General features: G+C 37.5%; 2 protein-coding genes across 8 annotated transcripts in view; both read right to left on the reverse strand.

Annotated features, from left to right (window-relative positions):
* Positions 1-27,368, reverse strand: part of LOC126690417 (glutamate receptor 3.6-like) — a 66,302-nt gene that overhangs the window by 19,537 nt on the left and 19,397 nt on the right. For 2 of the 7 annotated variants that reach the window (XM_050385545.1, XM_050385550.1), the window contains one exon: positions 24,147-24,858. The exons of 4 other annotated variants lie outside the window; for them this stretch is intronic. In XM_050385545.1, the coding sequence (XP_050241502.1) occupies positions 24,403-24,858 (456 nt within the window). In that variant the 3' untranslated portion in view covers positions 24,147-24,402. Of the gene's footprint in view, positions 1-24,146; positions 24,859-27,368 lie in introns of those variants that run through there. One more of the 7 variants, XM_050385546.1, reaches the window with a different exon arrangement.
* Positions 1,789-23,201, reverse strand: LOC126690418 (glutamate receptor 3.3-like). Its single transcript, XM_050385554.1, has 3 exons — positions 22,906-23,201; positions 2,407-2,682; positions 1,789-2,299 (listed from the first exon to the last, which is right to left on the reverse strand). The coding sequence occupies exons 1-3, from the start codon at positions 23,024-23,026 to the stop codon at positions 1,974-1,976; spliced, it is 723 nt and encodes a 240-aa protein (XP_050241511.1). The 5' UTR covers positions 23,027-23,201; the 3' UTR covers positions 1,789-1,973.

The following is a 27,368-nucleotide window of genomic DNA, read 5'->3' on the forward strand; positions in this document are numbered from 1 at the left end:
TGTGGAGACTCCTCTAGCAACACCAAAGCCTAATGTTGGCACAGATGTACATGCCTCGACAAGTGTTGCTTTAACATGCGTGCAAGGAAATGAATCTATTGAAGAGCAGCAAGGTGAAGAGATGGTGCCTAAAAAGAGTATTATGTTAGAAGGTGCACATGATGTGAAAGTTGAAGTTGTTGAATGTGCTTCTGATCAACCCTCCATAGTCCTTGAAGATCTACATCTTGGTGAAGTCGAAGAGGTTAAAACCACAGTGCTTCCTATGGTTCATAAGGTTCAAGAAGAGATTATGTTGATTCCACACATTGATTTTATTATTCCAAATGAGTTTGATGTGGTGGAATTCAAGGTTTTTCTTTCCCTGTGCTCCCTAAGGTGATTTCAGACTTGAAGCAAGTGTTATTTGTTAGCATCCTAATCCATCAATGTTTTAAAACTCGAGGTTGAGTTTTTTCCAACCAGAGGAGAATGATGTGGGAAATGCAAGAAAATTATTATTTAATATTATTTATGTTTGCAAGTCAATTGTATTTTTATGTTTTAGGTCGTCGTAGTATTTTAATTTGGGAAGCAATGTTATTTTTGTAATAAGGCAATTAAGGTTTCCTAGCCAATTAGAACTAGGGTTTAATAATCCTTTATAAGCAACCTATTGTACTCTTTGAGGAGATAGTTGATATTTTGATGAATGAAAAAAATTGCCGTTTAGTCTTTCTTTGGTCTGTTGCTGACTCCAGGTCTACCCTAAGTGCTGACTCCTAGTGGTTTCCCCGCTTGGTACTTAGTGCAAGCAAGGCTTAGGTGCTGACTCCTAGGTTATATCCCTTTATTTTTCCGTTGTTTCAATTTTGTTCTGATTGTCCTACGTCACATACATACCATAAGAATTTAGTCCTACAAGGCCATTATCTGTGTCTTCTGCAGCAGTTAAGTTTCTCCACCTAGAAACAAAACTCTTTTTGAAATCTGAATCCGATGTGTGCATACGCAATGTAAGAACCCCTTGAACGCTATCCAATTTTGATAAAGAGAGGGAAGAGCCTGTATCTAGTATTGTAGAAAGCTGGGATGCACGGACGCGGCTCCCAGGCCGGCGCACCCGCGTCCGACGCGGCGGGATGCGGCGACGCGGGAGGGACGCCGCAGACCGCGCATCCGTCCCGCGTCGTGCCGTGTCGCGCCACGTGGCGGATCCCAACGCGGGCCGACGCGGCCAAAGTTGGCGCCGACACGACCGAAATCGGCGCCGACGCGGCCGAAATCGGGCCGACTCGGTTCGTATCGGCCGTATCGGCCGAAACGGCCGAGTCAGGCCGAAATTCAAAAAAAAAAAAAAAAAAAAGGTGCAAACGCACCGTTTGACTTAAGGGGTCTTAACCTAAATACCCAGACCCCTTAAGTCACTCACACTTCATCCAAATCTCCTCTCTCACTCCGTCCCTCATCTCCCTTCTGCCTTCTTTGTGTGCTTCACTGCTTCGTCCCTCATCTCTGTGTGCTTCGTCCCTCATGGAATGTTTTAGTTTCAATCTTGTGGATTATATTTAATTTATGAACATCATGTTTTAGTTGTTATCTACTATTGCTCTTAAATTTGGTATTTGTTTATATAATGTGAAAAAGTAAAAGTATGCTTAGCAATATATTAAACATATATTATAAAAATATTTTTAATAATTTTTTAATCGCTGAGTCCTGCCGCACCCGCACCCACCTTTTTCAAAAATTACCGAGTCCCGCACCCGCACCCGAGTCCCGAAACGCACCCGTGCTTCATAGGTAGAAAGCCAATCAATAGCTATCCACACATATCCACTTCCCATTATCTGCATATTGCGTGCCACATCAAGTACCTTTAGACCCCAGGTATCATAAATGTGGAGGATAATAATCCGAGATTCCATCAAAGCCACCTTGACCAGTGCATTGGTGATGTCATTATGGGTTAAGTCAGGGCTCATAGGAACTTTTTATGATATTTTACATCGTTTCTCAGCTAGTTTGTCCCCTAAGGCAGCAACCCCATTTCTCCCATAATCATCATCAATATAGATTGCTATTACATCTCGCCATTCATAGTAGGCTACAATTTCTGCTACTGCAGCCATCTGAAAGAGATCACTTTCCGTTGACCGAACAAAGTAAGGAAACTGAAGTGAATTCAGGGTGGGGTCAGTTGCTACATAGGATAATAGAAGTACATGGAGTTTATTCGCAATATGTGAAATTACATGAGCCATAACTGAGTACGGGGGACCAAGTATGGCCACTGTATAATTCTCCATAAACCGTAAAGCTGTAAAAGGACATGAATAACATAGCCTGTATAAAATTCTCAACTTGCATTATGGAGAAAGTGAAGAATTGAGAATGAACAGACAAGAGATGTTCCAGAGAATGTACCCTCAACAATACCCAGAAATTCGCTAGATAATTTGGTATCCTGCATTGAAAGTTTGAACTTAGTTCCAACTAAAACTGCTGGATTGGAATTCACATCTTCGATTGCAGCTTCTATTGCCACTTTTGAAACTTTGCCGATGGAAGCATTGAAAGAAAAAATAGCCCCAATGTTAATCACATTTGGTCTTGTAGATACACTAGTACTAGTGTTAATAAAAAGCCCACTGCAGAAAACCATTAATACCAGAAGCCTAAACTTATTCATGGTGGAATGCACTGCAAACAAAAAACATCCTAGTCAGAAACAAAGAAATAAGCAGGGAAAATCTACATACTGACACTGGTTCTTTCCAATCTGCTGGATTGGAATTCACATCTTTGATTGCAGCTTCTATTGTGAATTTTGAAACTTTGCCGATGGAAGAATTGAAAGAGAAAATAGCCCCAATGTTAACCACATCTGGTCTTGTAGATACACTAGTACTAGTGTTAATAAAAAGCCCACTGCAGAAAACCATTAATACCAGAAGCCTGAATTTATTCATGGTGGAATGCACTGCAAACAAAAAACATCCTAGTCAGAAACAAAGAAATAAGCAGGGAAAATCTACATACTGACACTGGTTCTTTCCAAATGGTATATTAGACAAAGGCACACAAAAGTACACACAACCATGTATACATAAACACACACACACATGTAATTTGTAAATCTACATGGACGTACATATATAAGGATATGTACTGAACCAATCAAGCTAGATAGAGACCCAATCTACCGAGATCAGTCAACCAAGATATCACAGCCACAATATGTGACTGATTTAGCCATCACAGATTTTGCAAATCACAAGTATGACAGTTTTGTCACTGTAATGTAGGTTAGATCTTCACTTCCACAGTTTGAGGAATTTGTCAACTTGCTGTCTATATATGAAAGAAGCCATAGAGACTGAAGGAAAATGAGTAAATGTGCACCTAAGGTTGTATCTATAGAGATACGAACACTTACCTCTAGGTTTTGACAAAAGCCTTTAGACCCACACATGCGCATTGGAAAGGATGTCAAACCACAACATCTGTCCATGATTTTTAGCAATGGACATGACCCCTACAAACTCCCGGGACTGGTTGGTATGTAGAAACCTTATGATATATCATACAAGCACCTACAACAAACCAAATCCCAGGGTTTCAAAGTGATGGAACCTTAGAATGGAGGTAGAGCACTAAGAGAGAGAGAGATAGAGGAGGCTAGGGTCTCCCATCTATGGGTGGCTGGATATGAGGGAGGCCAGCTCCTTTTCTGAGCCACTTTTTCTATCTAGAAAAGTTTTCTTAAATAGCTCCCTGCAATAAACTCTACAACTTGCCAAACTAACAAAGAATATAGGTGTCTCTATCCTCCTAGTGGTTGAGTTTACATTTCAAGGCACATTATTCTCAATGAAATTTGCCACACTTATGCCATTGAGCAGTCTAGTGGTGCAATGTTTCAGGGGGACAAAGCAACCATTGTTACATCCTTTACTATATTTCATGATGATGGTCAAATCCTACATGAGATAAAGATCACACCCCCACCCTAGCCCTTTTCTGGAGCACAAGACCCTTACCAAGCCACTGCACCTTCTCATCCTTCCCCATAAAATCTCCATCTTAACCCAACCATTCACCTCAACTCCTCAATGAACCTACTTGGCACTATTACTTGCCAATCTACACCCACTCAATCACCAACCCAGCCTTTCAGCTAGTCCATCCTCCCTCCCACCACCCATTGCTTTCCACTCAATACGCTGCTCTAGTGTTCCTTTAGGTCCTTTGAAATCGGGTAGGCATCTTTCTCTCAATGCTCATCCAATGTAACACTCAAGGAAAACCAAGACTGGGCTGATTCACTATTCCCTATCATCCTCAATATATTCAGAACCAAAAATTTGGAAATCCTTCATGAAACATCCTGGCTAGGTTCGAGCCATGCAAGAAGAACTCCACGCTCTTCATGCAAACCACACTAGGACATTAATGCCTCATGACCCACCATAAATATGGTAGGATACAAATGGGTCTGTAAAATGAAACTCAAAGCTGAGGGCAGTCTTGAGAGATTGAAGGCACAGCTTGTCGCCAAGGGTTTCACTCAGTTTGAAGGAATTGACTATGCTGAAACCTTTAGCCCTATTGTTAAATCTCAAACCATTAGCATTTTCCCCTATAAGAGAATAAAGGGAAAAGGAGCTATGCTATCACAGAGAAAATGAGAGAGAGAAAGGTATAGAAATTTCTCTAATTGATTGAATAAATGAATCTGTACACAAAACAGAGTTATATACAGTAATCCCCAACCTCTGGACCTAAACGTCCATAACAGAGTATAACTAATTAACTAACTATCCTAATTATGAGGGAATTAGTTACAGCACGTGCAAGGATTAGTAACAACACGTGTGACTTATCTGGAACTAAAAACAATACTTAAACTACTTGTAGTTTTGGCTATCTATTTAACACCTTGTAGCTGCTGTGTCGTTCTGTTCTTCATTCCTTTCTTCTTATTTTCTGACTTCTGATTCTTCTGATTCATGTTTGCCTGATATTCCCCCTCAAGATGAGACTCGCTGCTGTGTATGTTCAACACATTCATCTTGGAAATTAAGAATCTCAACTGATGACTACTAATAGCTTTAGTAAACAAGTCAGCTAGCTGTGTATGTGTAGGAGTGAAGAACAAACGTATCACCTTGTCTTGTACTTTGTCTCTAACCAAATGACAATCTACCTCTATGTGTTTTGTCCTCTCATGGAAGACAGGATTCTCTCCAATGTAAATTGCAGCCTGGTTGTCACAGAAAAGCATGCCAGGTTGTGGATGATCAACTTCTAAATCCTTTAATAAGGCCAGTAGCCAAGTCATTTCACACACTGTTAAAGCCATCGCCTGTACTCAGCTTCAGCTGAGGATCTAGAAACTATAGATTGTTTCTTAGATTTCCATGAGACCAATGAATCTCCTAAGAACACATAAAAGCCTGTGGTAGATCTTCTAGTGTCTACACAAGAGGCCCAATCCACATCTGTGTAAGCTTTTAAATGCAAATCTGATTTTGATGATAAAAGAATGCCTTAACCAGGACACCCTTTAATGTACTGCAATACTTTGTAGGCTGCATCAAGATGTGGTTTTCTAGGCTTAGCCATGAATTGACTAAGTTTATGGACTGTATATGTGATGTCTGGTCTGGTTATAGTTAGATATAGCAGCCTCCCAACTAGTCTTCTATAGACACCAGGATCAGGCAATAAATCCCCTTGAAACTTACTCAATTTCAAGTTTTGTTCCATTGGTACTTTGCTGGGTTTACAACCAGCCATGCCAGCATCTTTAAGAACCTCTATAGTATACTTTCTTTGGCATAATGAAATCCCCTTTTCTGATCTAGCCACCTCAAGACCAAGAAAGTATTTTAAAGTACCAAGATCTTTCAACTTAAAATCATGATTCAAGGAGCCTTTGAGATCTTCAACTGCCTGGATATTGTTACTTGCAATTAGGATGTCATCAACATACACTAACAATGCTATAAAAATCTGATCATACTTCTTAGTGAACAAGGAGTAATCGGATTTAGACTGCTTGAATCCATACTTCAAAATGGTGGAAGAGAATTTTGAGTACCACTGCCTTGATGCCTGTTTGAGACCATACAAAGACTTGTTGAGCTTGCAAACTAGGTTCACCCCCTTACTGTGAAAGCCTTGAGGCAAGTGCATATAAACCTCTTCATGGAGATCACCATTGAGGAAGGCATTGTTCACATCAAGTTGAACCAAATGCCAGCCTCTCACAGCAGAAATAGCAAGCAAAGTCTTGACAGTGGTGAGCTTAGCAACAGGAGAGAAGGTGTCAGTGAAATCCAGACCAGCTTGTTGGGTGAAGCCCTTGGCAACAAGCCTAGCTTTGTATCTGTCCAATGAGCCATCAGCATTGTACTTAACCCTAAAAACCCATTTACACCCAATAGCCCTTTTCTTAGTAGGTAATGGAGTAATGACCCAGGTCTGATTTGCTTCCAAAGCAGCAATTTCAGATGCCATAGCAGCCTGCCAATTAGGATCCTTGACTGCTTCTTGGTAAGATTTAGGCTCAGGAATGACAGATATGAGAGAACAAAAATGGGCATAATTGGAGGATAGTTTTGAGGAGTTAAGGTAAGTGGATAAGGGGTAGGGTGTACCTGACTTGTTGGCAGAAGAAGTGAGAGGATCACTGACAATTGTGCTGCACTTAAAATCAGTCAAGTAAGCAGGGGTTTTATGTACCCGAGAAGACTTCCTCAAAGGAGCAGATGGAACAATGGTGGAATGAGGGATATGTGGAATAGAAGGAAGTGGATTATTGGTTGATAAGTCTGCAGAAATGACAGGAGTTAAATCTGCAGAAGGCTGAATAGAGTGAGAAGGGTTAAGGGCTGATGAATCTGTAGAAGTATGACTAGGTAAAGTGGTAGAAGCTTCAATAGGGGAAGATGAATTATCTAAGGGAAGAATAGGATTAGGTGGATTATCAGAATGAAGAACCTGTGGCAAGGAAGAAGCAGGGTTGGAGAGAGGAAAATCAAATAAAGAAGCAGATGGTTGAGCCACTGATGGGAAAAGGTGAGGTAAAGGTATGTTAGTGTGAGGAGAGAAAGAATGAGAAGATGAGACAAAAGGAAAAACTGTTTCAAGAAAGTGAACATCCCTAGATATAAAAATCCTTTTGGTAGTTAAATCAAGCAACTTGTAACCTTTAACACCAAATGGGTAACCAAGGAAAACACAAGAGGAGGATCTTGGGTCAAATTTTGATCTGTTGTGAGATAGAGTAGATGCAAAACATAGGGAACCAAAGACTCTCAAATGAGCATAGGAAGGAGGTTTACCATAAAGCTTTGCAAAAGGAGTTTGTTGTTTCAGAATTTTGGAAGGCAGCCTATTTATGATATGGACTGCAGTTAAGACACACTCACCCCAATAAGAGATAGGAACATTAGATTGAAACTTTAATGCCCTTGCAATGCCCAAAATGTGTTGGTGTTTCCTCTCCACAACTGAATTTTGTTGTGGAGTGGCAACACATGAATGTTGGTGGATAATGCCATGATTGGCATAAAAATCTCTTAAGAAAAATTCATGAGCATTGTCAGTTCTAATGCTCTTGATATTCACATGAAATTGTGTTTTAATCATGTTATAGAATGAAATCAATAGAGATCTAGTGTCAGTCTTTGATTTCATGAGATATACCCAAGTGGACCTTGTTGCATCATCTACAATGGTAAGAAAATATCTATAACCATCATGAGTAAATTTTGCAAAAGGACCCCAAACATCACAGTGAATTAAATCAAAAGCATTGTCTGAAATATGATTAAAAGAAGGGAATGGTAATCTTTTCTGTTTAGCAATTGGACAAAGAATACAATTTTTATTGCTATGAAAGGCATGTACATCAGGAATACAGCTGTGTAAAGCATGCAGCTTATTATCAGATACATGTCCTAACCTCATATGCCACAGGTATGGCCTAGTAACACTAGGAATGGACATAGACTCTGACACAGAATTAACAAAGGAATGAAAAACAGACTCAAGAATTGAGGAAGCTTCTGAAACTGACTTGCAAGATGAAGTTGTATGCAGCAAATACAAATTGTCATGTAATTCACCCACTCCAATCGTTTTCCAACAAGTAAGGTCCTGTATAAAGCATAAATTTGAGAGAAAAACAAGGCAACAGGATAAGGTTTTGGTTAATTGACTCACAAAAATCAAATTGAAAGTGAATGAAGGAACACATAGGACATTTTCAAGCTTCAAGGTTGAAGTAACTTGAATCGTTCCTATATGTGTAACAGTGACCTTTTCACCATTAGGTAGTTGAACAAAGGTTGAAATTGAGCTAGTGATATGTGTAAATAAGGATAAGGAATGGACTATGTGGTCTGTGGCTCCAGTGTCAAGAATCCATACATCATTACCATAAGCATTTTTGTTGATAGGGTTAATAGCAAAAACTGAATGATGCAAATCTAAGGAAACATTATCAGACCAAGTATTACACACATTACCTGAAAGAGCAGAATTTGCTGAGTGTAAAGCATCATTAGCTCCACCAGATGTAGATGCCTGAGAGCTGAGCATTGAAAGCAGTTGTTGATACTGCTCTGAAGTGAATGGGAAAGAATTAACCTGCTGAGTACCAGAATTGCCAGAATTGCTTTGATCATCTTCAACCAGGATTTGATTTGCCATAGATACTCTTCCTTTTTGCTTGTAGCCAGGAGGAAATCCTACCAGTTTGTAGCATTTCTCCATAATGTGACCGAGCCTCCCACAGTGACTACATACAGGCCTCCCTTTTGCATTGCTTCCTTTGAAGTTCTTACTGTTGTTCCCTTGGAACGAATTTCCTTGGTTGAATCCTTGATTCTTGACTGCAAGAGCAGTTGATTCAACAGAAGGAATAGCAGGAAAACCCAAACACCTTTGCCTTTCTTCTTGAATCACTAAGGAAAAAGCCTTATCAATGGAAGGACTAGGCTCCATCATAAGGATTTGAGTTCTGACCTGAGAGTAAGAATCATTCAAGCCATTCAGAAATTGCATGAGAGAATCTTGATGTTGAAAAGATGCAATTTTATCATTCACTCCACAGGTGCATTTTCCACATGAGCAACACGGTAAAGGCCTGAAATTCAACAATTGATCCCAAGCAGCTTGAAGATCAGTGAAAAATCCTGTTACGGTAGCAGCACCTTGCAACATAGTTGTGATTTGCTTCTGAAGCTGAGAGATCCTTGGTCCGTTTGCTTGAGAGAATCGTTTCTTGAGAGTATTCCATACCTCAAATGCAGTGTCTCTGTAAATTACACTAGCAGTAAGGTGAGGAGAAACGGAATTCAAGATCCAGGATGAGATCATTGAATTGCACTTGGACCAAGCTTGCTTCTCTAATGGCGTGACTGCCATGGAAGCATTGACAGTGCCATCAACAAATCCAAGTTTGCTCTTGGCATCCAAAGCCATTTTCATTGCTCTGGACCACATAGGGTAGTTATCCTCAGTTAGTGGCTGAGTAACCAGAATCGCACCTGGTGTTTCACCATGATGCAAGAAGAATGGGCTTCGTGGATCTTCCATTGGAGTCAGCTCTCGCTGAGAGGAGGAAGATGAACTGGTCTGTGTAGCTTGAGTATTCGGCGCCATTGATGAGGGCTCGAGCTCTGATACCATATAAGAGAATAAAGGGAAAAGGAGCTATGCTATCACAGAGAAAATGAGAGAGAGAAAGGTATAGAAATTTCTCTAATTGATTGAATAAATGAATCTGTACACAAAACAGAGTTATATACAGTAATCCCCAACCTCTGGACCTAAACGTCCATAACAGAGTATAACTAATTAACTAACTATCCTAATTATGAGGGAATTAGTTACAGCACGTGCAAGGATTAGTAACAACACGTGTGACTTATCTGGAACTAAAAACAATACTTAAACTACTTGTAGTTTTGGCTATCTATTTAACACCTTGTAGCTGCTGTGTCGTTCTGTTCTTCATTCCTTTCTTCTTATTTTCTGACTTCTGATTCTTCTGATTCATGTTTGCCTGATATCCCCACCAATGTTCTGAATCACGGTTGGTCCATTAAACAAATTGATGTTAAGAACACCCTACTTCATGGATTTCTCTAGGAGCCTGTGTTCATGGAACAACCTCTTGGGGTCAATCCTGAACACCCCACCTATATTTGCAAGTTGTCTTGTCCTCTCTAGGCCTCAAGCAAGCTCCTAGGGCCTAGTTTGATTGCTTTTTCAATATGGTCTTTTGTGCATCACCAATGACCCCTATTTTTTTTGTTTTGTTTTTGTTTCACAGCATGTATGGTACAATCTTCTTGCTCTGTTATGTTGATGATATTATTCTCACTGGGAGCAATACCTCATTCCTGTCATCCTTCATTCATCAAATCATCTCTGAGTTTGCCATGAAAGATTTGGGTTCTTCACACTACTTCCTTGGCATTGAAATGTCCAATTCACCACACGACATGCACCTCTCTCAAGAATAATATGCTAGAGACCTACTCCAACATGCAGAAATGCTCACCCTCCCAAACCAATTCTGGCACAATCTCAGAACCATTCTTAGATCCTTCCATGTACCACAGTTTGGTTGGTGCTCTTTAATTATTCAATACCTCACAATCACTAGACCAAACCTTGCTTGCTCAGTCAACACTGTTTGTCAACATATGCAACCTCAAGACTGTTGGCCACACACAACAAGTTAAGAGGATTTTATGACATGTCCAGGGTTTTGATTTGGATTTTCTTTGCGATCATTATGTTGATCTCTATACCTTCTCCAACACTAACTGGGCAGGTTGTCCTCTCACCCGACTCTCCATGATGGGCTATGATGTTTTTCTTGGCTCCAACTTGATATCCAGGACTGCCAAGAGCAAGAAGCAACTCAGCATGGCTTGCTAAAGTGCAGATTCTGCAGAGGCTAAGTATCATGCCATGGCTGCTGCTACAGCTGAATTAATTTCTGCATGGACTTTACATGTCTATCAATCTTTGTCTGCCATGCTCATACTAAGCACGCTGAAATTGACTATCATTTTATACATGAAAAGGTTGTCTAAGGTCATGTTATCACCAAATATTTTTGTACTAACCGGTTAGCTGACAATTTTACCAAGCCACTCTCTCAGGAACCATTTGAGAGTCATTGTCACAAGTTGGGAGTGATGTCATCCTCACTCCTCAGATTGAGGGGAGTAATAAACTAGAGCACCAATCAACAAAAGAGTCAATATCACAGCTACAACATGCGACCATCGATTCAGAAGAAATTATTTTGTACACTGGGTATACTAAACTTCCCTCTCACAGAAATGTGGATCCCAAAGCCACAGTGACTCTCACCCTTATTTGAGAGAAAAATCAAGTACATCAAGTCCACTAAATAATTTCACTTGATTCAACCATCACAAATTCTATGGATCACCACAGGTCTGTCAACAATTGTTGCTCACTGCACTCATTGCACCAGATTGCCTTCCAAGAATTCCTCTAGTTGATTTTGTATTTTGAAAACCTTTCCTGATATACATATATATGTACAACTGTAAATGAGTCCATTTAGAGACACAACAAAAATTCACAACATTCCTAAATTAGCCTACCTCCTCACACATAAGCCATTAAAAAAATTTAAATTGCAGAATTTTTTTTGCAATTTAAATTGCAGATTTCTTACTTATCAAAAAAAAAATAATAATAATAATAATAAAATTGCAGATTGTACTGTCAATCACATTTGTATTATTAAGGAAAATTTATAATACAAAACCTCTGATTCCCCCCCCCCCCCCCCCCCTCTGAAACTTGTCCAATACTTCGGGAGTACAGTCTGTACAGTGACGTGATACTCCCTCTTACTCTCACATTGAATTCCCAAAGTAAACTCCTGGTTTTCTAAAATACGAAGCAAAAGGTGTGAAGCATAAGTCTTTCTCTCTTACCTATTCAGATGTAACTAGAGCAATTACAAATATCTCTAAAGATCAGTTCTTTTGAAACGGTGAAAATGGAATGATGTATGTTTATATGTATGTGCGAGCATGTATGTGTGTGTCTGTCTCTCTATATATATATATATAGCCAAAGGAAATAGTAGCAAGATAGCAATGAGTAAATAATCCAAAACCAAACATTTACAATGATATAGTGCTTAATGAGAAAAACCCAACAACCCAAGATAAGGAAGACAATATAAGCATCCATGAAACACGAGGAAACAAGAAATGGGATCAAAGTTGTCTGTATCCAGAAATGGGAAAAATTGAAATCCAAACACACCACCAGTGCCGCTTCAATTCGCTGCAAACGGGTTCACCCAAAACCAGCAGCAACTCCGGACCCGAGAAGAACACCATATCGTAATAGGAGGTGTTCTCTTCTAGAGTTAGCGGCCGAATTTCCGACATCAAAAGGCCAAGGCCATGGTGGACGTCGAAGTTGTCTGCCATGGCTGTCATCCAAGCTCGGAGTCGGGGGTAATGCCAATGGGCAATGGGGTAGCATTTTTCAAAACCTGCTTGCTTAATCGGACATTTGTGCAATGCATGCAGGAATGATATCAAAATCGCTCATGGTCACGGCCTCATGGGGACACTCAAGCGCCGTTTTTTAACGTTCTCTTCTTCCAGTAACGTTGTTGGTATGTTTTAAAAATACTAGTCAAGGCAGCACGTGCAAGGCACGTGCTAGCCATGGAAAAAAAAAATAGTGACTAAGATCAATTTTAGATTTTATTTGTATCACAAAATATAAATATAAATTATTTGATTTTTAAAATACAAAGAGATTTATATTAATCAAAAGAGATATTAATTTTAAGAATTTTGATAATTATGTCATAAAAAGTTAATCTTAATCGTATAAGATCGTGACAAATCCTAGTCCAATATTTTATTATTTTATTTTGACCTATAACTTACACCTTAATAGTTGTAAATATATTGTAATAACAACAAAATGTCACGACATTTTTAGTTGTGCTAGATCTCGATATAATATTTTATTATTTTATTTTATTTGATTTGATTCATAAGGAATTGACACATGCGTTACAACATTTTCATAATATCTCTATGTATACATTGTACTTAATTACAATGTAAATTTATATTATGGACACAAAAAAATTGGCAAATTTTGTACACATTTACAAACTTTGTACAATATTTACCATTTTTTGTGCAAATGTGTATAATATTAACAACTTTTGTGTATTTACAATATAAACTTGCATTGCAAGTACAAAGTAAACATATAAAGATCTTAAAAAACAAAAAAAAATAAAAACAAAGCTCAAACCAACTGGCATACTTGAAGGGGAAAGAAAAAGAAAAAAGAAAAGAAAAAGTGCACCTCACTCATTGAATAAACCAAAAAAACACTATTCATGAGCCTTTGACTCTTTTTATATAGTTAATAGATATGCTAGCTTACATAAATATTTAAAAAAAAAAAAAAAACACAAACCGATAACAAAAAAAAAAAAAAAAAAAAAAAAAACAAAAAACTTAGGCACTGTATAAATTAATGTTAAAATGTTGTGGACTTAGCATTTTTTTATTTGATGTATAAGAAATTGAGATCTTAACAATTGTAAAAATATTGTGATAATAATAAGAGTTGTAACATTTTCTCAAAACATTTATTTTTAGTTATGGTTGGTTACAGTCTCATATTTTATTATTTTATTTTGACTTATAAGAAATTGACACGTCAATAATTGTGAAATTTGTTGTGTCAGTATAACAATATATATACCAGCTTACATAAATATTTTAAAAAAAAAAACACAAACCGATTGTTGAAAAAAAAAAAAAAAAACTTTAGGCACTGTAGCTACCGTGCCAGTTGAATAAACCGAAAACACTACACAATAAGTGTTGTAATATTTTCTCAAAACATTTATTTTTAGTTGTGGTTAGTCACAGTCTCATATTTTATTATTTTATTTCGGCTTGTAAGAAATTGACATGTCAATAATTGTGAAAATATTGTGAAATTTGTTGTGTCTGTATAACAATATATATACCAGCTTACATAAATATTTAAAAGGAAAAAAAAAAAAAACACAAACCGATTACTAAAAATTAAAAAAATAAAAACAAAAATAAAAAAAACTTTAGGCCTACCATGCTAATTGAATAAACCAAAAGCACTGCATGATAAGTGTTGTAACATTTTCTCAAAACATTTATTTTTAGTTGTGGCTGGTCACAGTCTCATATTTTATTATTTTATTTCGACTTGTAAGAAATTGACACATCAATAATTGTGAAAATATTGTGGAATTTGTTGTGTCAATATAACAATATATAGACCAGCTTATATAAATATTAAAAAAAAAAAGCCGATTACTGAAAAAAAAAAAAAAAATTTAGGCACTGTAGCTACCGTGCCAGTTGAATAAACCAAAAGCACTGCACAATAAGTGTTGTAACATTTTCTTAAAACATTTATTTTTAGTTGTGATTGGTTACAGTCTTATATTTTATTATTTTATTTTGACTTGTAAGAAATTGACACGTCAATAATTGTGAAAATATTGTGAAATTTGTTATGTCAATATAACAATATATATACCAGCTTACATAAATATTAAAAAAAAAACATAAAACGATTACTAAAAAAAAAAAAACTTTAGGCACAGTAGCTACCTTGCCAGTTGAATAAACCAAACGCACTACACAATAAGTGTTGTAACATTTTCTCAAAACATTTATTTTTAGTTGTGATTGGTCAGTCTCATATTTTATTATTTTATTTCGACTTGTAAGAAATTGACACGTCAATAATTGTGAAAATATTGTGAAATTTGTTGTATCAGTATAACAATATATATACCAGCTTACATAAATATTTAAAAGGGGAAAAAAAAAAAAAACAAACAAACCGATTACTGGAAAAAAAAAAAAAAAATGTAGCTACTGTAGCTACAGTGCCACTTGGCACTGTAGTTACTATTCAAAACTTGGGAAAAAAAAAGTGGCTCATGAAACCAAAGTATTGTAGCTACAGTGCTTTAGCGTATACGTGCACGTCAATAATTGTGAAAATATTGTGAAATTTGTTGTGTCAATATAACAATATATATACCAGCTTACATAAATATTTAAAAGGAAAAAAAAAAAAAAAAACACAAACCGATTACATGAAAAAAAAATAAAAATATATATATATATATATAGCTATTGTAGTTACAGTGCCACTTGGCATTGTAGTTACTATTCAAAACTTGGGAAAAAAAAAGTGGCTCACGAAACCAAAGCACTGTAGCTACAGTGATTTAGCGCATTCGTGCTTTTATATATATAGATTTATTTTCAGTTGTGGTTGGTCAAAGTTTCATATTTTATTATTTTATTTTGACTTATAAGAAATTGACACCTGAGAAAATATTATGAAATTTGTTGTGTCAGTATAATAATATATATTGTAAGGACACGATTCATAACGACCCGCAACGGTGTTGGGTTCGCATGTAAAAAGGCCCAAACAATATCATTTGTAGAGCGTGGGTTTGAAAGGCTAGTCCTTGGTCACCAGACGGTGGGTTTTTCGTGGTGTTCATACATGGTTAAGTCATCTTCGCCCTAGGAGTCTTTCTCCTGGAGGCGGGCTGGGAGGCTCTGGTTTTTGGCCATTTTTCCCAGCCCTCTCTCTGGATTGTTTACTTTTCCTTTTATACTAGCCTGTGTTCTTTATCCTTCGTCCACGTGTAGGATCGGCATTTCAAGACTGATACTTGTCCCATCAGCCCATACCCAGAGTGGTTGGGGGTGGTTGTAAAAGCTGAAGAGTATGGCTCTGTCAGGTGCAGAGTATTGAATGGCAGTAAGGGCAGCTTTCCCTGGTCGTTATACTTTCCAGCATACCCTTTTCTATTGACACAGATATTTTAGATTTTTTTCCCAAGCTGTTTCTATACCATTTTTGCCCCTCCTTCCTGTGAGATCTCGGACATGCCGAGGACTGAATCGTCCTCGGCTGTGTCCCAAGGCTATTTTGTACTTGTATTACCGATCCTGGGCTACGACTTTCCTCGGCCTGGACCTTTGGGCCCCAACGAGTAAATGGGCTTGGCCCACGAATTATTAGGCTCCACAATAGCCCCTCAAAATCCTACTGTCCGACCTCTTGGTTGGAGAGGAGGGTTTTGATAATACTAAGCCTTTATCAGGGCTCGTTTAATTCTGTTCTTCATTAATGTTGGTGTCTCTTCATCTACCCAGGAAACATTCCCAACTACGAGACATTCCTCTGATTTCATTCATGACGCGTTCTTGCCGTTTGATTATCCAAAACGTGCTTTTAATGATTTCCCTTTACGAGACCATTCAAATTCGACGGTATTTGACGGTGTGGGGAAGTGGAACGGGTATGTTCTAGTTTACAGATTTTCTTGGAAATCTGGACAGATTAAATACCTCTCGTTTTGCCCTTCATATAAGAAGAAAGACATGAGGTTATTTCTTTCATATAGAGACCCTTTCAATCCTTCTGAAACCAGAAACCCTTAGCCACCTCTAGAGTTTTCTTTATCTGCTAATTACATCTTAAAGTGTGATATGTTCGAGATAGGAGTGAGTAATGAAGGAACCATACCCTTCTCAGAAGTACCATGTTCTTATGAAGCTAGAAATGGCTCGGTCAGGGCAGGGATGACAGAGACTCAAGATCCTTCTTACCCTCCTTTCAGCCAAAATTCAAAGCAGGGGCTCGTCGCGTCAAACTTTTGGCGCGACTGAGCTGGGATCACCCATTATCAGTACCAGCCGCTCTCTTACGAGCATAGCTAACATGGCACCAGCGTGTTAGGAGTCAGGACTGACGCAGGGACAAAGTGTCCCTACTTCTTCCTCTCTTCCTTCACTGGTGCCTCCTTTTGCCTCTCTTTCTTCTTCTTTCCACTGCCAGATCCATCCTGGCGCTTTTCCTTCTTCCTCTTCTTCTCCTCCTTCTTTCTCTTCATCTCCTCCTTCTTCTTCTGAAGAAGGTCCTCCTCTCAATATGGGCGCTACTGGGGCAGAGTTTGGAAGGACTTCAGAGACGAGTTTAAAAAGACGTCTGACTGTTTATTCGTCATATTGTTGTTGTTGTTTTTTTTTTTATTATTATTTTTGTAATCCACCTTCTGTATAGGCTTGTCTAAGCCCTTCTTTGTACGTTGTAATACCTCTTTATATTAATAAAAGTCGTTATTGCTTTATTTCACATGCTCTATCTCTTTATTTCTGAAATGGTTACGCCGTGAATAGACATACTATCTTGTGAATTCTTTTCATTTTTACACTTGGACCGATGTCTAGGACCGAAATCCTGGTTAATAAAAAGATCTTACTCTGTGTTTATAGAAACTATCTGACTTAATAATACTGAATCGAACAAATGATACTTAGGGCTGAAACCCATATCAAGAAGAAAAAGAAAAGATATTATGATGAGCTTATTGGGGCGGTCTGGCACAATACCACCGACCTCAGAGCACAATACTTAGGGCCGAAATCCCTTATCAAGGAAAAATGCGCTATTATGAGCTTACGAGTGCTGTTCGGCACAATAATACCGACTTGAACAAATGACACTTAGGGTCAAAACTCTTGCAAATGGAAAGATGTTATCATGAATTTAATAGAGTTGTTTGGCACAATAATGCCGACCTGAGAAAACAACACTTACCCCAAAATAGCCGAGATGACAACTGAATGCTCGGTGCGGTTTAGGAGGTAATCATCCGAAGATATATAACCCAAAAATGAACAGCCCCTCCAAGTTGCTGAGTAATAAGGTGTTCCACCATCTTCCTAACAACTTTCATAGCTTTAACCTTTTTCTGGTATTTGAGCCGAGGATTGAGCAACTTAGAACTTTTATTAAGTAACCGACTTTTCCATAGGTTTGAGTCCGAGGACCATGCAGTACCTTGGTTCTGTCCGAAACTCAGTTTTTTCTTTTTTTTTCCAAGTAGTTGGTTTCCCCATAGGTTTGAGTCCGAGGACCATGCAATACCTTAGTTCTGTCCAAAACTCAGTTTTTCTTCCAAGTAGTTGGTTTCCCCATAGGTTTGAGTCCGAGGACCATGCAATACCTTGGTTCTGTCCAAAACTCAGTTTTCTCATCTAAGTAGTTGGCTTCCCCATAGGTTTGAGTCCGAGGACCATGCAATATCTTGGTTCTGTCCAAAACTCAGTTTTTCTTCCAAGTAGTTGGTTTCCCCATAGGTTTGAGTCCGAGGACCATGCACTACTTTGGTTCTGTCCAAAACTCAGTTTTCTCATCTAAGTAGTTGGCTTCCCCATAGGTTTGAGTCCGAGAACCATGCAATACCTTGGTTCTGTCCAAAACTCAGTTTTCTCATCTAAGTAGTTGGTTTCCCCATAGGTTTGAGTCCAAGGACCATGCAATACCTTGATTCTGTCTAAAACTCAGTTTTCTCATCTAAGTAGTTGGTTTCTTCATAGGTTTGAGTCCGAGGACGATGCAATACCTTGGTTCTGTCAAAAACTCAGTTTTCTCATCTAAGTAGTTGGTTTCCCCATAGGTTTGAGTTCGAGGACCATGCAATACCTTGGTTCTGTCCAAAACTCAGTTTTCTCATCTAAGTAGTTGGTTTCCCCATAGGTTTGAGTCCGAGGACCATGCAATATCTTGGTTCTGTCCAAAACTCAGTTTTTCTTCAAAACTCGGTTTTTGGCATGGGGTCTTGGTTTTAGGGGGATTGGCTCCTCGGCCAAGCCCCCAGAACCATCCATGCGATTGACGCTACAAAGCGTAGCCCCTAGTCAAGAATCATAGCCCCTAGTGGAACTCTACGCTAGAACACTATAACCGGCTGTTAGAAATGACAAGGGAACTGTCTCGACCTACCGTCTACGCCAACACACAAGCCTTCCCCACAGACGGCGCCAATTGTAAGGACACGATTCGTAACGACCCGCAACGGTGTTGGGTTCATACGTAAAAAGGCCCAAACAATATCATTTGTAGAGCGTGGGTTTGAAAGGCTAGTCCTTGGTCACTAGACGGTGGGTTTTTCATGGTGTTCATACATGGTTAAGTCGTCTTCGCCCTAGGAGTCTTTCTCCTGGAGGCGGGTTGGGAGGCTCTGGTTTTTGGCCATTTTTCCCAGCCCTCTCTCTGGATTGTTTACTTTTCCTTTTATACTAGCCTGTGTTCCTTATCCTTCGTCCACGTGTAGGATCGGCATTCCAAGACTGATACTTGTCCCATCAGCCCATACCCAGAGTGGTTGGGGGTGGTTGTAAAAGCTGAAGAGTATGGCTCTGTCAGGTGCAGAGTATTGAATGGCAGTAAGGGCAGCTTTCCCTGGTCGTTATACTTTCCAACATACCCTTTTCTATTGACATAGATATTTTAGATTTTTTTCCCAAGCTGTTTCTATACCATTTTTGCCCCTCCTTCCTATGAGATCTCGGACATGCCGAGGACTGAATCATCCTCGGCTGTGTCCCAAGACTATTTTGTACTTGTATTACCGATCCTGGGCTATGACTTTCCTCGGCCTGGACCTTTGGGCCCCAACGAGTAAATGGGCCTGGCCCACGAATTATTGGGCCCCACATATATAAAAGGGGAAAAAAAGTACAAACGGAAGAGTGGAAAAAAAAATTTGTTACTACTGTAGCTACAGTGCTGCTTGGTACTGTAGCTACTGTTCAAAACTTTAAAAAAAAAAGACAAAGTGGCTCACCAAAATGGCACTGTAGATGAACAATGCTAAAACACTAAAGAAGCAAAATGAAATTGACATCTCAATAATTGTAAAAATATTATGAAATTTGTTATATCAGTATAACAATATATATAAAAGAAAAAAAAAGTACAAACGGAAGACTAAAAATAAATAAATAAATAAAAAACTGTAACTACTGTAGCTATAGTGCCATTTGGAATTGTAGCTACTTTTGGTAGGGTGTTTTGAACCATAGTTTGCCGTGTTTAAACAGTTATACTTATTTTCACAAATACACGTCTTTATATTATAAAAGCGCGAATGCCGCTACAGTGATTCGGTACTGTGCACTCAGAGTGTTTGCACTGTGCAAGCACTATTGCGGCAACAGTGCTTTGGTGAGGCACTTTTTTTTTTCCTTTTATATATATTGTTGTATTGACACAACAAATTTCACAATATTTTCACAATTATTGAGGTGTCAATTTCTTATAAGTTAAAATAAAATAATAAAATATGAAACTGTGACCAACCACAACTGAAAATAAATGTTTTGTGAAAAGCGACAATGCCGCTACAGTTTGCACTGTTCATCTATAGTGTTATTTTGGTGAGCCACTTTGTCTTTGTTTTTTTAAGTTTTCAATTTGCCCATTTTCTTTCTTTAAAAATGCAAAATATAAAGGCAAAACGACTTTTTTCTCCCTCTTCTTTCTTTAAAATTGAGAAATTAATCAGTCCATTTCACCTAAACCAAACAGAGCCTATTGTTTTATTTATTTACTATGTAAGCTTCAAATGTGCTAGTGGTTTTTGTAAGTAAGTTGATATTTGGGTTTAACTTAATAGCAAGTTATTAAAAATAATAGAGATTAAATTGATTGCAAAAAAAAGTTAAAACTGAATTGAAAGTTTTATTCTTATGTATTGGACACTCAATTGAATGGGAAGGTTCATAGGACCTTTAATAATTGGGAGATGAATTATGTTTTCTCTTTCTTTGAGTTCATTTATCCTTAGGTTCTCATGGGAGGGGGTGGATAAGATGTAATGATGTCTTAGGAGGAATGCCATATTTGATAAACGAACTTTTTATAAAGGAGATTTAGGGAGCTATTATTGTCTCTTTTCCTTGGAAAGGTATTTGGTTCGTGACGGTTCTCGAGAGAGTGTTGTTCTTTTTGTGGACAACAACATTGGGAAAGATTTTTACTTTGGATAACCTTACAAAGAGTGTTTGTCATTAGTAAATTGGTATTGCATATACCTAAATAATGGGGAAATACCAAAATATTGGATCATCTTTTAATCTATTGTGATGTTGTTTATGTTTTGTGGGAAGATGTTCACTACAATAAAATGTATTTTTAGTGACGAAAATACATTTTGTTGTTTACATTTTTCAAATGTGGGATTTAGTGGGTCTTGGTGGGGAATGTTGCTTCTTTGCTATTTAATTTGAGAAATAAGTTTGGTAAATAAGGTTTGGATATTTGGAACTGGAACATGGTGCCGGCTTTGTTTGATGTGGCTTGTTTGGAAGGAGCAAAATAGTCGTTCTTTTGAAGATAGGGAGAGATCCTGTTGGGGATATTACATAAAGTAATAATGGAAGAATAAGGTTAATACAAAAGACAAATAGAAAATAGATAATTTGGAGGCACTATATCTTTTTCCTTAGACAATATTTGTCCCCTACACTATTGTTACTAAAGGGTTATTGCAAATTTGTCCCCAGGATACAACCAAGATGTTGAGTTCTATAGATAGCAATTCTGGAGAATAACCACAAGATTTCTTGTGTTCCTTTTTAACTTACTATTTTTCAAGTGAACATAAGCTTCTATTTATACCCATAAGATTATATTTCATCAAAAGACACGTATGGAGAGTTAAAATGTTTCATAAAATCATTAACAAGGCTTGAAACCTTTTCAACTTTTCTGAACAGTCACCAGAAAATTCTGTAGAAAATCTTGTTTCATGATTTTCAATTGGTCGAAAATTACTTTCGATCGATCGAGTGCTCTTTTCGATCGGTCGAATAGGAATCGAATAGCAATCGAGACATCCAAAAACTTCAAGATTATTTTCTTACCATTTTCGATCGATTGAGCCAAAGATTCAACCAATCGAAAATGCTAAATTTCGAATTTTCACTTAGAAAATTTCAGAACTTGAATTTCCACTTTATGAAACAATATTCTCCAAACTCAAACATCATTATTACAATCTATCCATGTATATACCTATATACACAATAGCTCCTTGGATCAATAGAAAGCTTTATTTTCTAGCACTCTTTTTTATTGGTCCCGGAATTGGGGTTTCACACATTGTTTTTTTCTATTTTAAAGTTTTAAGTTTCTCTTAGATTTTCATTTTGAGTTTCTGTACATTTTGTCACTTTGTGTTCATTGTGAACTTAAAGGGTTTTTTTTTTTTTCATCAATAATGCTATATTAATTGCTTATAAAAAAAATAATAAAAAAAAAAACAAAAAAAAAAAACACTCAAGTAGCTTAGGAACAAATTTGAGTTTATTTAACAAGAAAATAAGCACTACTTGAACATGTAAATGTAATCTTTTTTTTTTTTTGATTTGTTTTGAGAAACACATACATACAAGAGAATGATGTGTAAATATATAAATTTTGTTTGGTTATATGTTAAAGCTCAACTCATATTCAAAATAAAATTAGATAAATAAGTTTAGACTTTTACTACTTGGCTTCACTTTGTTAATAGCCCCAACTAAAACCCTTTTTCCATTGGTAAGTAGACTTAGGACTTTGATCAAAACATTATTTATATTCATGTTAAAACAAAGACCTAGATAAACATAATATATAATGAATAAGCTATTTATTATATATGGATTTTTCTTGGATTAAAATATCGCTTAGCATTCTGCCCCCCTCAAGTTAAATCTTAGATTCTTCACTGATCTATAAGACTAGCTAGATCCCCTGTATATTAAGTATAACAAGGAAAAGCAAGCATCACTTAAGTGGAAAATCCACTGGTAAAAAAAAAATCGTCCAATTAAAAGATTGATAATCATAACAAAGGGCATAATTGTGGGATCACCGATCACTAGTGTCGAGTTCACAGAAAGCAAGGGACGAGAAAGGAGAAGTTTGATTTCAGTTGCGAGGGAAGAGTTGACTTACGCAGTAGCTGTTGCAGCCATCGTCTTTGACCCACTGCAGAAACCCCCACAACTCGACCGTTAACACTATGTTTATGAAAGAACCGTGTGTTTAGAGGTATGGTATAAGTTAATGGGCTCATGGTTATACAGTTTGTACATGAAAGTGTAACACTGGGAATCTGGGCTTAATTTGGTAGTGTTGGAACTCTCATGCAGTGGCAGTATGTATAATTGTCTATATGGTGAAAAACTGAAAATACTTTCTGTGTCACTTCTTCTTTTTGGATATTTATCACTATATATATTCTTGTGCATGGGTCATAGATATACGCGAGGAAAATTAACATGAGAGACAAAGAAAGAGACACCATTTGTTCTGATCTGATTAAGTGGGTGGTCGTGACCTACAAGATAATGACAGGCATTTTAGTTGCTTAAAATGAGTGGTGTCCCGTATTACTGCTAGAAAAAGTAGATAATATAATTCACTTTTCGCGTCATTGATTGTAGAAGAAAAAAAAAAGATATTGATTCCCGAGAAAATCATGTAATTAGCTAAAATTTTAATTAAGGGACTAATTGTTGGAACAAATTATGGGATTGCATATGAAATTCAAATTCAAATTATCATTAACTTTTATGTCTATCATAAATATGAATTCCATTGTAAAGTATTATCAAATGATTATCAACTATTTGGTGTGGGGATGACCACATTACGGTGTGATCACTGTCACACCAACGTCTTCTATTTGATTACACTATAATGTGGGACTTCACTTAGTCGGCACGCAGTCCCGATACCAATGTCTATGTCCCATGCCAATTCTCATTATGCCTTCTGCACAAAGAGTAGCGTAAGTGCAACTTGGCCAGCATGTACACATTTTTGTCGTCACTCCCAGTTTTGAATACAACTTTCTTCACACTATTTCAATGACAGTAACTCCAAGTGACTTTTGAATCACCATCTTTCCTGTGACCAACATCAATCTTCACGGCTGTAATTAATAGAACATTCATACCTACACCACTATTAACGACTTCAGTTGTATACATTCCAAATATAAGTTGACTTCAGCCAAAATTTTCATGAGTACTTTCTTTTAACAACTTAAGAGAACCTAAGTGATATTGATGAATCCAGCTGAAAGTTTTGTGAATTCTAAAATTTGAAGTTTCTTTGAGCAAAGTGTGTACGCATCATTGAGAATGTCTGTGTAAGTTTGCTTGAGTATGTGTACACATTCCGAGCCAAAATAGGCAAAATCTACATTTCAATTGCATGATTTGTTTGACTACATATGGCTGCACTTTTACAGCTTTGTTTTCGTTAAAAACTCCTACACTCATTCATACAAACCGTACATGGTTTTCATTTTTGGGTATAAACACATGCACAGGATACAAGTCAGTTAACATAATTAAAATTACAACAGTTCCGAACCCAAACATTTAAAAGAGAGTTTGATAGCCTACGTATTAATTGACTAAAGCTCCAAGAAGTAACCAATTATCAGGCTTCATATCCAGCATAAACACCACGATTATTGGGACCGTCTAAAGTTCCATCTTCATGCACTCTTCCATTTGAGACTCTCTGATCAATTCGCCTTCTCTTGGCTCCATTTTTGCCAGCTTCCTCTTGCATTTTATCTGCATCCTCTTCCTTTTCTTTGACAAAAGAAAAAAATGATTTCTTGGATGAGCTTCCATCTGAATGCCTCATGTACTGCCGCACCATCTTAATGAGATACAAAAGCAGAGCAAGAAAGCAAGCTGAGCCACATAGTAAAAAGAGTCCCCAAAAGCTTTTAAATGGAAGGCGGTCTACGTCTTGCTTTGCACCTTCTGAGCTGCATGCACTTCTTGTAAGCCATTTATCATGAATCCTCTGTAGATCCCCATTCTCTGATAGTTTCAGGATCGCAGTTGACATGTCAATTGCTAGTGGCGAGTCCCGTGGAAAGGCCTAACCAATGAGAAATATAGAACAACACAAAACAAAATATAATTAAAAAATTTATATATTATGTTGTATTTGTGACCTCAATCACATTCATTATTTATAAGTATTTTGTAATAAAATCGATAATAACTTTGACATTTTTTTTTATGGATATGATAGACATGAGCAAAGAAGTAAAAACAAGCGGCTAATCAAATACAAATATACCATGTCTAATCAAGCAAACGCATGCATATGTATTATGGTTCTCTGATGAGTTTGGTATGATAAATTATTTCAACCAAAAGCTAAATCTATTAAAAAAAAAATGGTGGATTTTAATCGATTAGCCATTTTCTAGGACTCTCCTCACTTGTGAGTTCAAACCATCTCTTAATAAGTGAGACCGCATACATATGCATGTAAGATTTTTAATTTGATGTCATCATAATTTACCACTTGTTCCAAAAGTTTAAAATGTTACCAAATGATAATATCAATTACCATTATTCTATCATGATTATGAACAAATGCTAAAATGAGTAAGTATATTTTTATGGTTCACCAGTTTCACATTCACAAGATGACAGGAACAAGTTTTGACAATAATATTTCTGTATGCTGAATCAGTAGAACCATGAATGATTAGTGAATGAACCCACAAAGGAATTAAATTTACCAAAGGGGATGTTCCTTGTTACTGTTAAAGAAAAATCAAATGTCTATAAATGAAACTTACAAAGCCCCATCCCATTTTGGTGAATTCTTGACCTACTATACCAAATTCACATCAGGTGGAGAGGAAGAGCTCCATGTATGCACGCTCATCAATCACTGCAGCAACACCACCCTTCCTTGGACCATCCCTCAAGGCTTTCTCATATTCGTTTAGAGACTCCAGGGCAACAAGTCTGTTCTTATGCACGTTGAGCTCTTGTGTCAAAAAATTTTCAGCAAATGAACCCCGCTGGTAACCAATTGGATCGTTGCTCGATATTAAACTTTCAATTCCTTTGACGGGTGAAGAAAGTGTTGGAGTGGGCCGTGTGTGGCTTGAATTGCCACAAGCCCACGTCCACTTTAAGTTGGTCTCTTTTGACCGAATTTCACAAGGAATAGCAATTCCAAAAGCAGCCGACTTTGACATATATATATATATATATATTATATTTGTAGTGTAGCCGTGTGAGATTAAAAAAGAAAAGGAGTGATTCCAATTAACCTAGCCGCATGAGAGAAAATAGAGAAAAAAGAGGCAGCCAGCTTCTATTCTTATTTTTTATGTGAGAGAGTGCTAGGGTGTAATTGGGATTTGGGTTTCTTGAGAGTGTTCTTGTGCACTATTGTATTCTCCCTGATAATAGTGAAATCCCTGCAACTCCGTGGACGTAGGCAAATTGCCGAACCACGTAAATATTGTCTTGTGTGTGTGATTATTTTTCTTTGACGTGTGTTTTCTCTATTTGATTTGTTTCTCACAGGTTGGGATTTTTGGTTAAATTCCCTACAACTGGTATCAGAGCACAGGGTTAGGTTTAAGTGAGAGCAATGGCAGAGGAAGCAGGAAAGGCGTCTGGAATAGAAAAGTTTGATGGCACAGACTTTGCGTATTGGAGGATGCAGATTGAAGATTACCTTTATGGGAGGAAATTGCATCAACCGCTTCTAGGGGAAAAACCTGAGGCTATGAAGGCTGAGGAATGGGCTCTTCTTGACAGACAGGTACTAGGAGTTATCAGGTTAACTCTGTCTAGGTCTGTTGCACACAATGTTGTAAAGGAGAAGACCACAGCAGATCTGATGAAAGCTTTGTCTGGTATGTATGAAAAGCCGTCAGCAAACAATAAGGTGCACTTGATGAAGAAACTGTTCAATCTGAAGATGGCAGAGAATGCATCAGTAGCACAACATCTGAATGAATTTAATACTATCACAAATCAATTGTCGTCTGTAGAAATTGATTTTGATGATGAGATTCGTGCTCTGATCGTCTTGGCTTCTTTGCCAAACAGTTGGGAGGCAATGAGGATGGCAGTAAGCAATTCTACAGGAAAGGAAAAACTCAAGTACAATGATATACGAGATTTAATTCTGGCTGAGGAGATTCGTAGAAGAGATGCAGGTGAATCCTCAGGATCTGGTTCTGCCCTAAACCTTGAGACAAGAGGCAGAGGTAATAACAGAAATTCAAATCGGGGCAGATCAAAATCCAGAAATTCTAATCGGAACAGAAGTAAATCTAGATCAGGCCAACAAGTACAATGCTGGAATTGTGGGAAAACAGGTCACTTTAGGAATCAATGCAAAAGTCCTAAGAAGAAGAATGAAGATGATTCTGCTAATGCTGTAATAGAAGAGGTACAGGATGCATTACTTCTTGCAGTAGACAGTCCACTTGATGATTGGGTTTTGGATTCAGGAGCTTCGTTTCATACCACTCCACACCGAGAAATCATACAGAATTATGTTGCAGGTGATTTTGGTAAGGTGTATTTGGCTGATGGTTCAGCCTTGGATGTTGTGGGTATGGGAGA

This window comes from Quercus robur, chromosome 6 (assembly GCF_932294415.1).
Source record: "Quercus robur chromosome 6, dhQueRobu3.1, whole genome shotgun sequence".
NCBI classification, from domain to species: Eukaryota; Viridiplantae; Streptophyta; class Magnoliopsida; order Fagales; family Fagaceae; genus Quercus; species Quercus robur.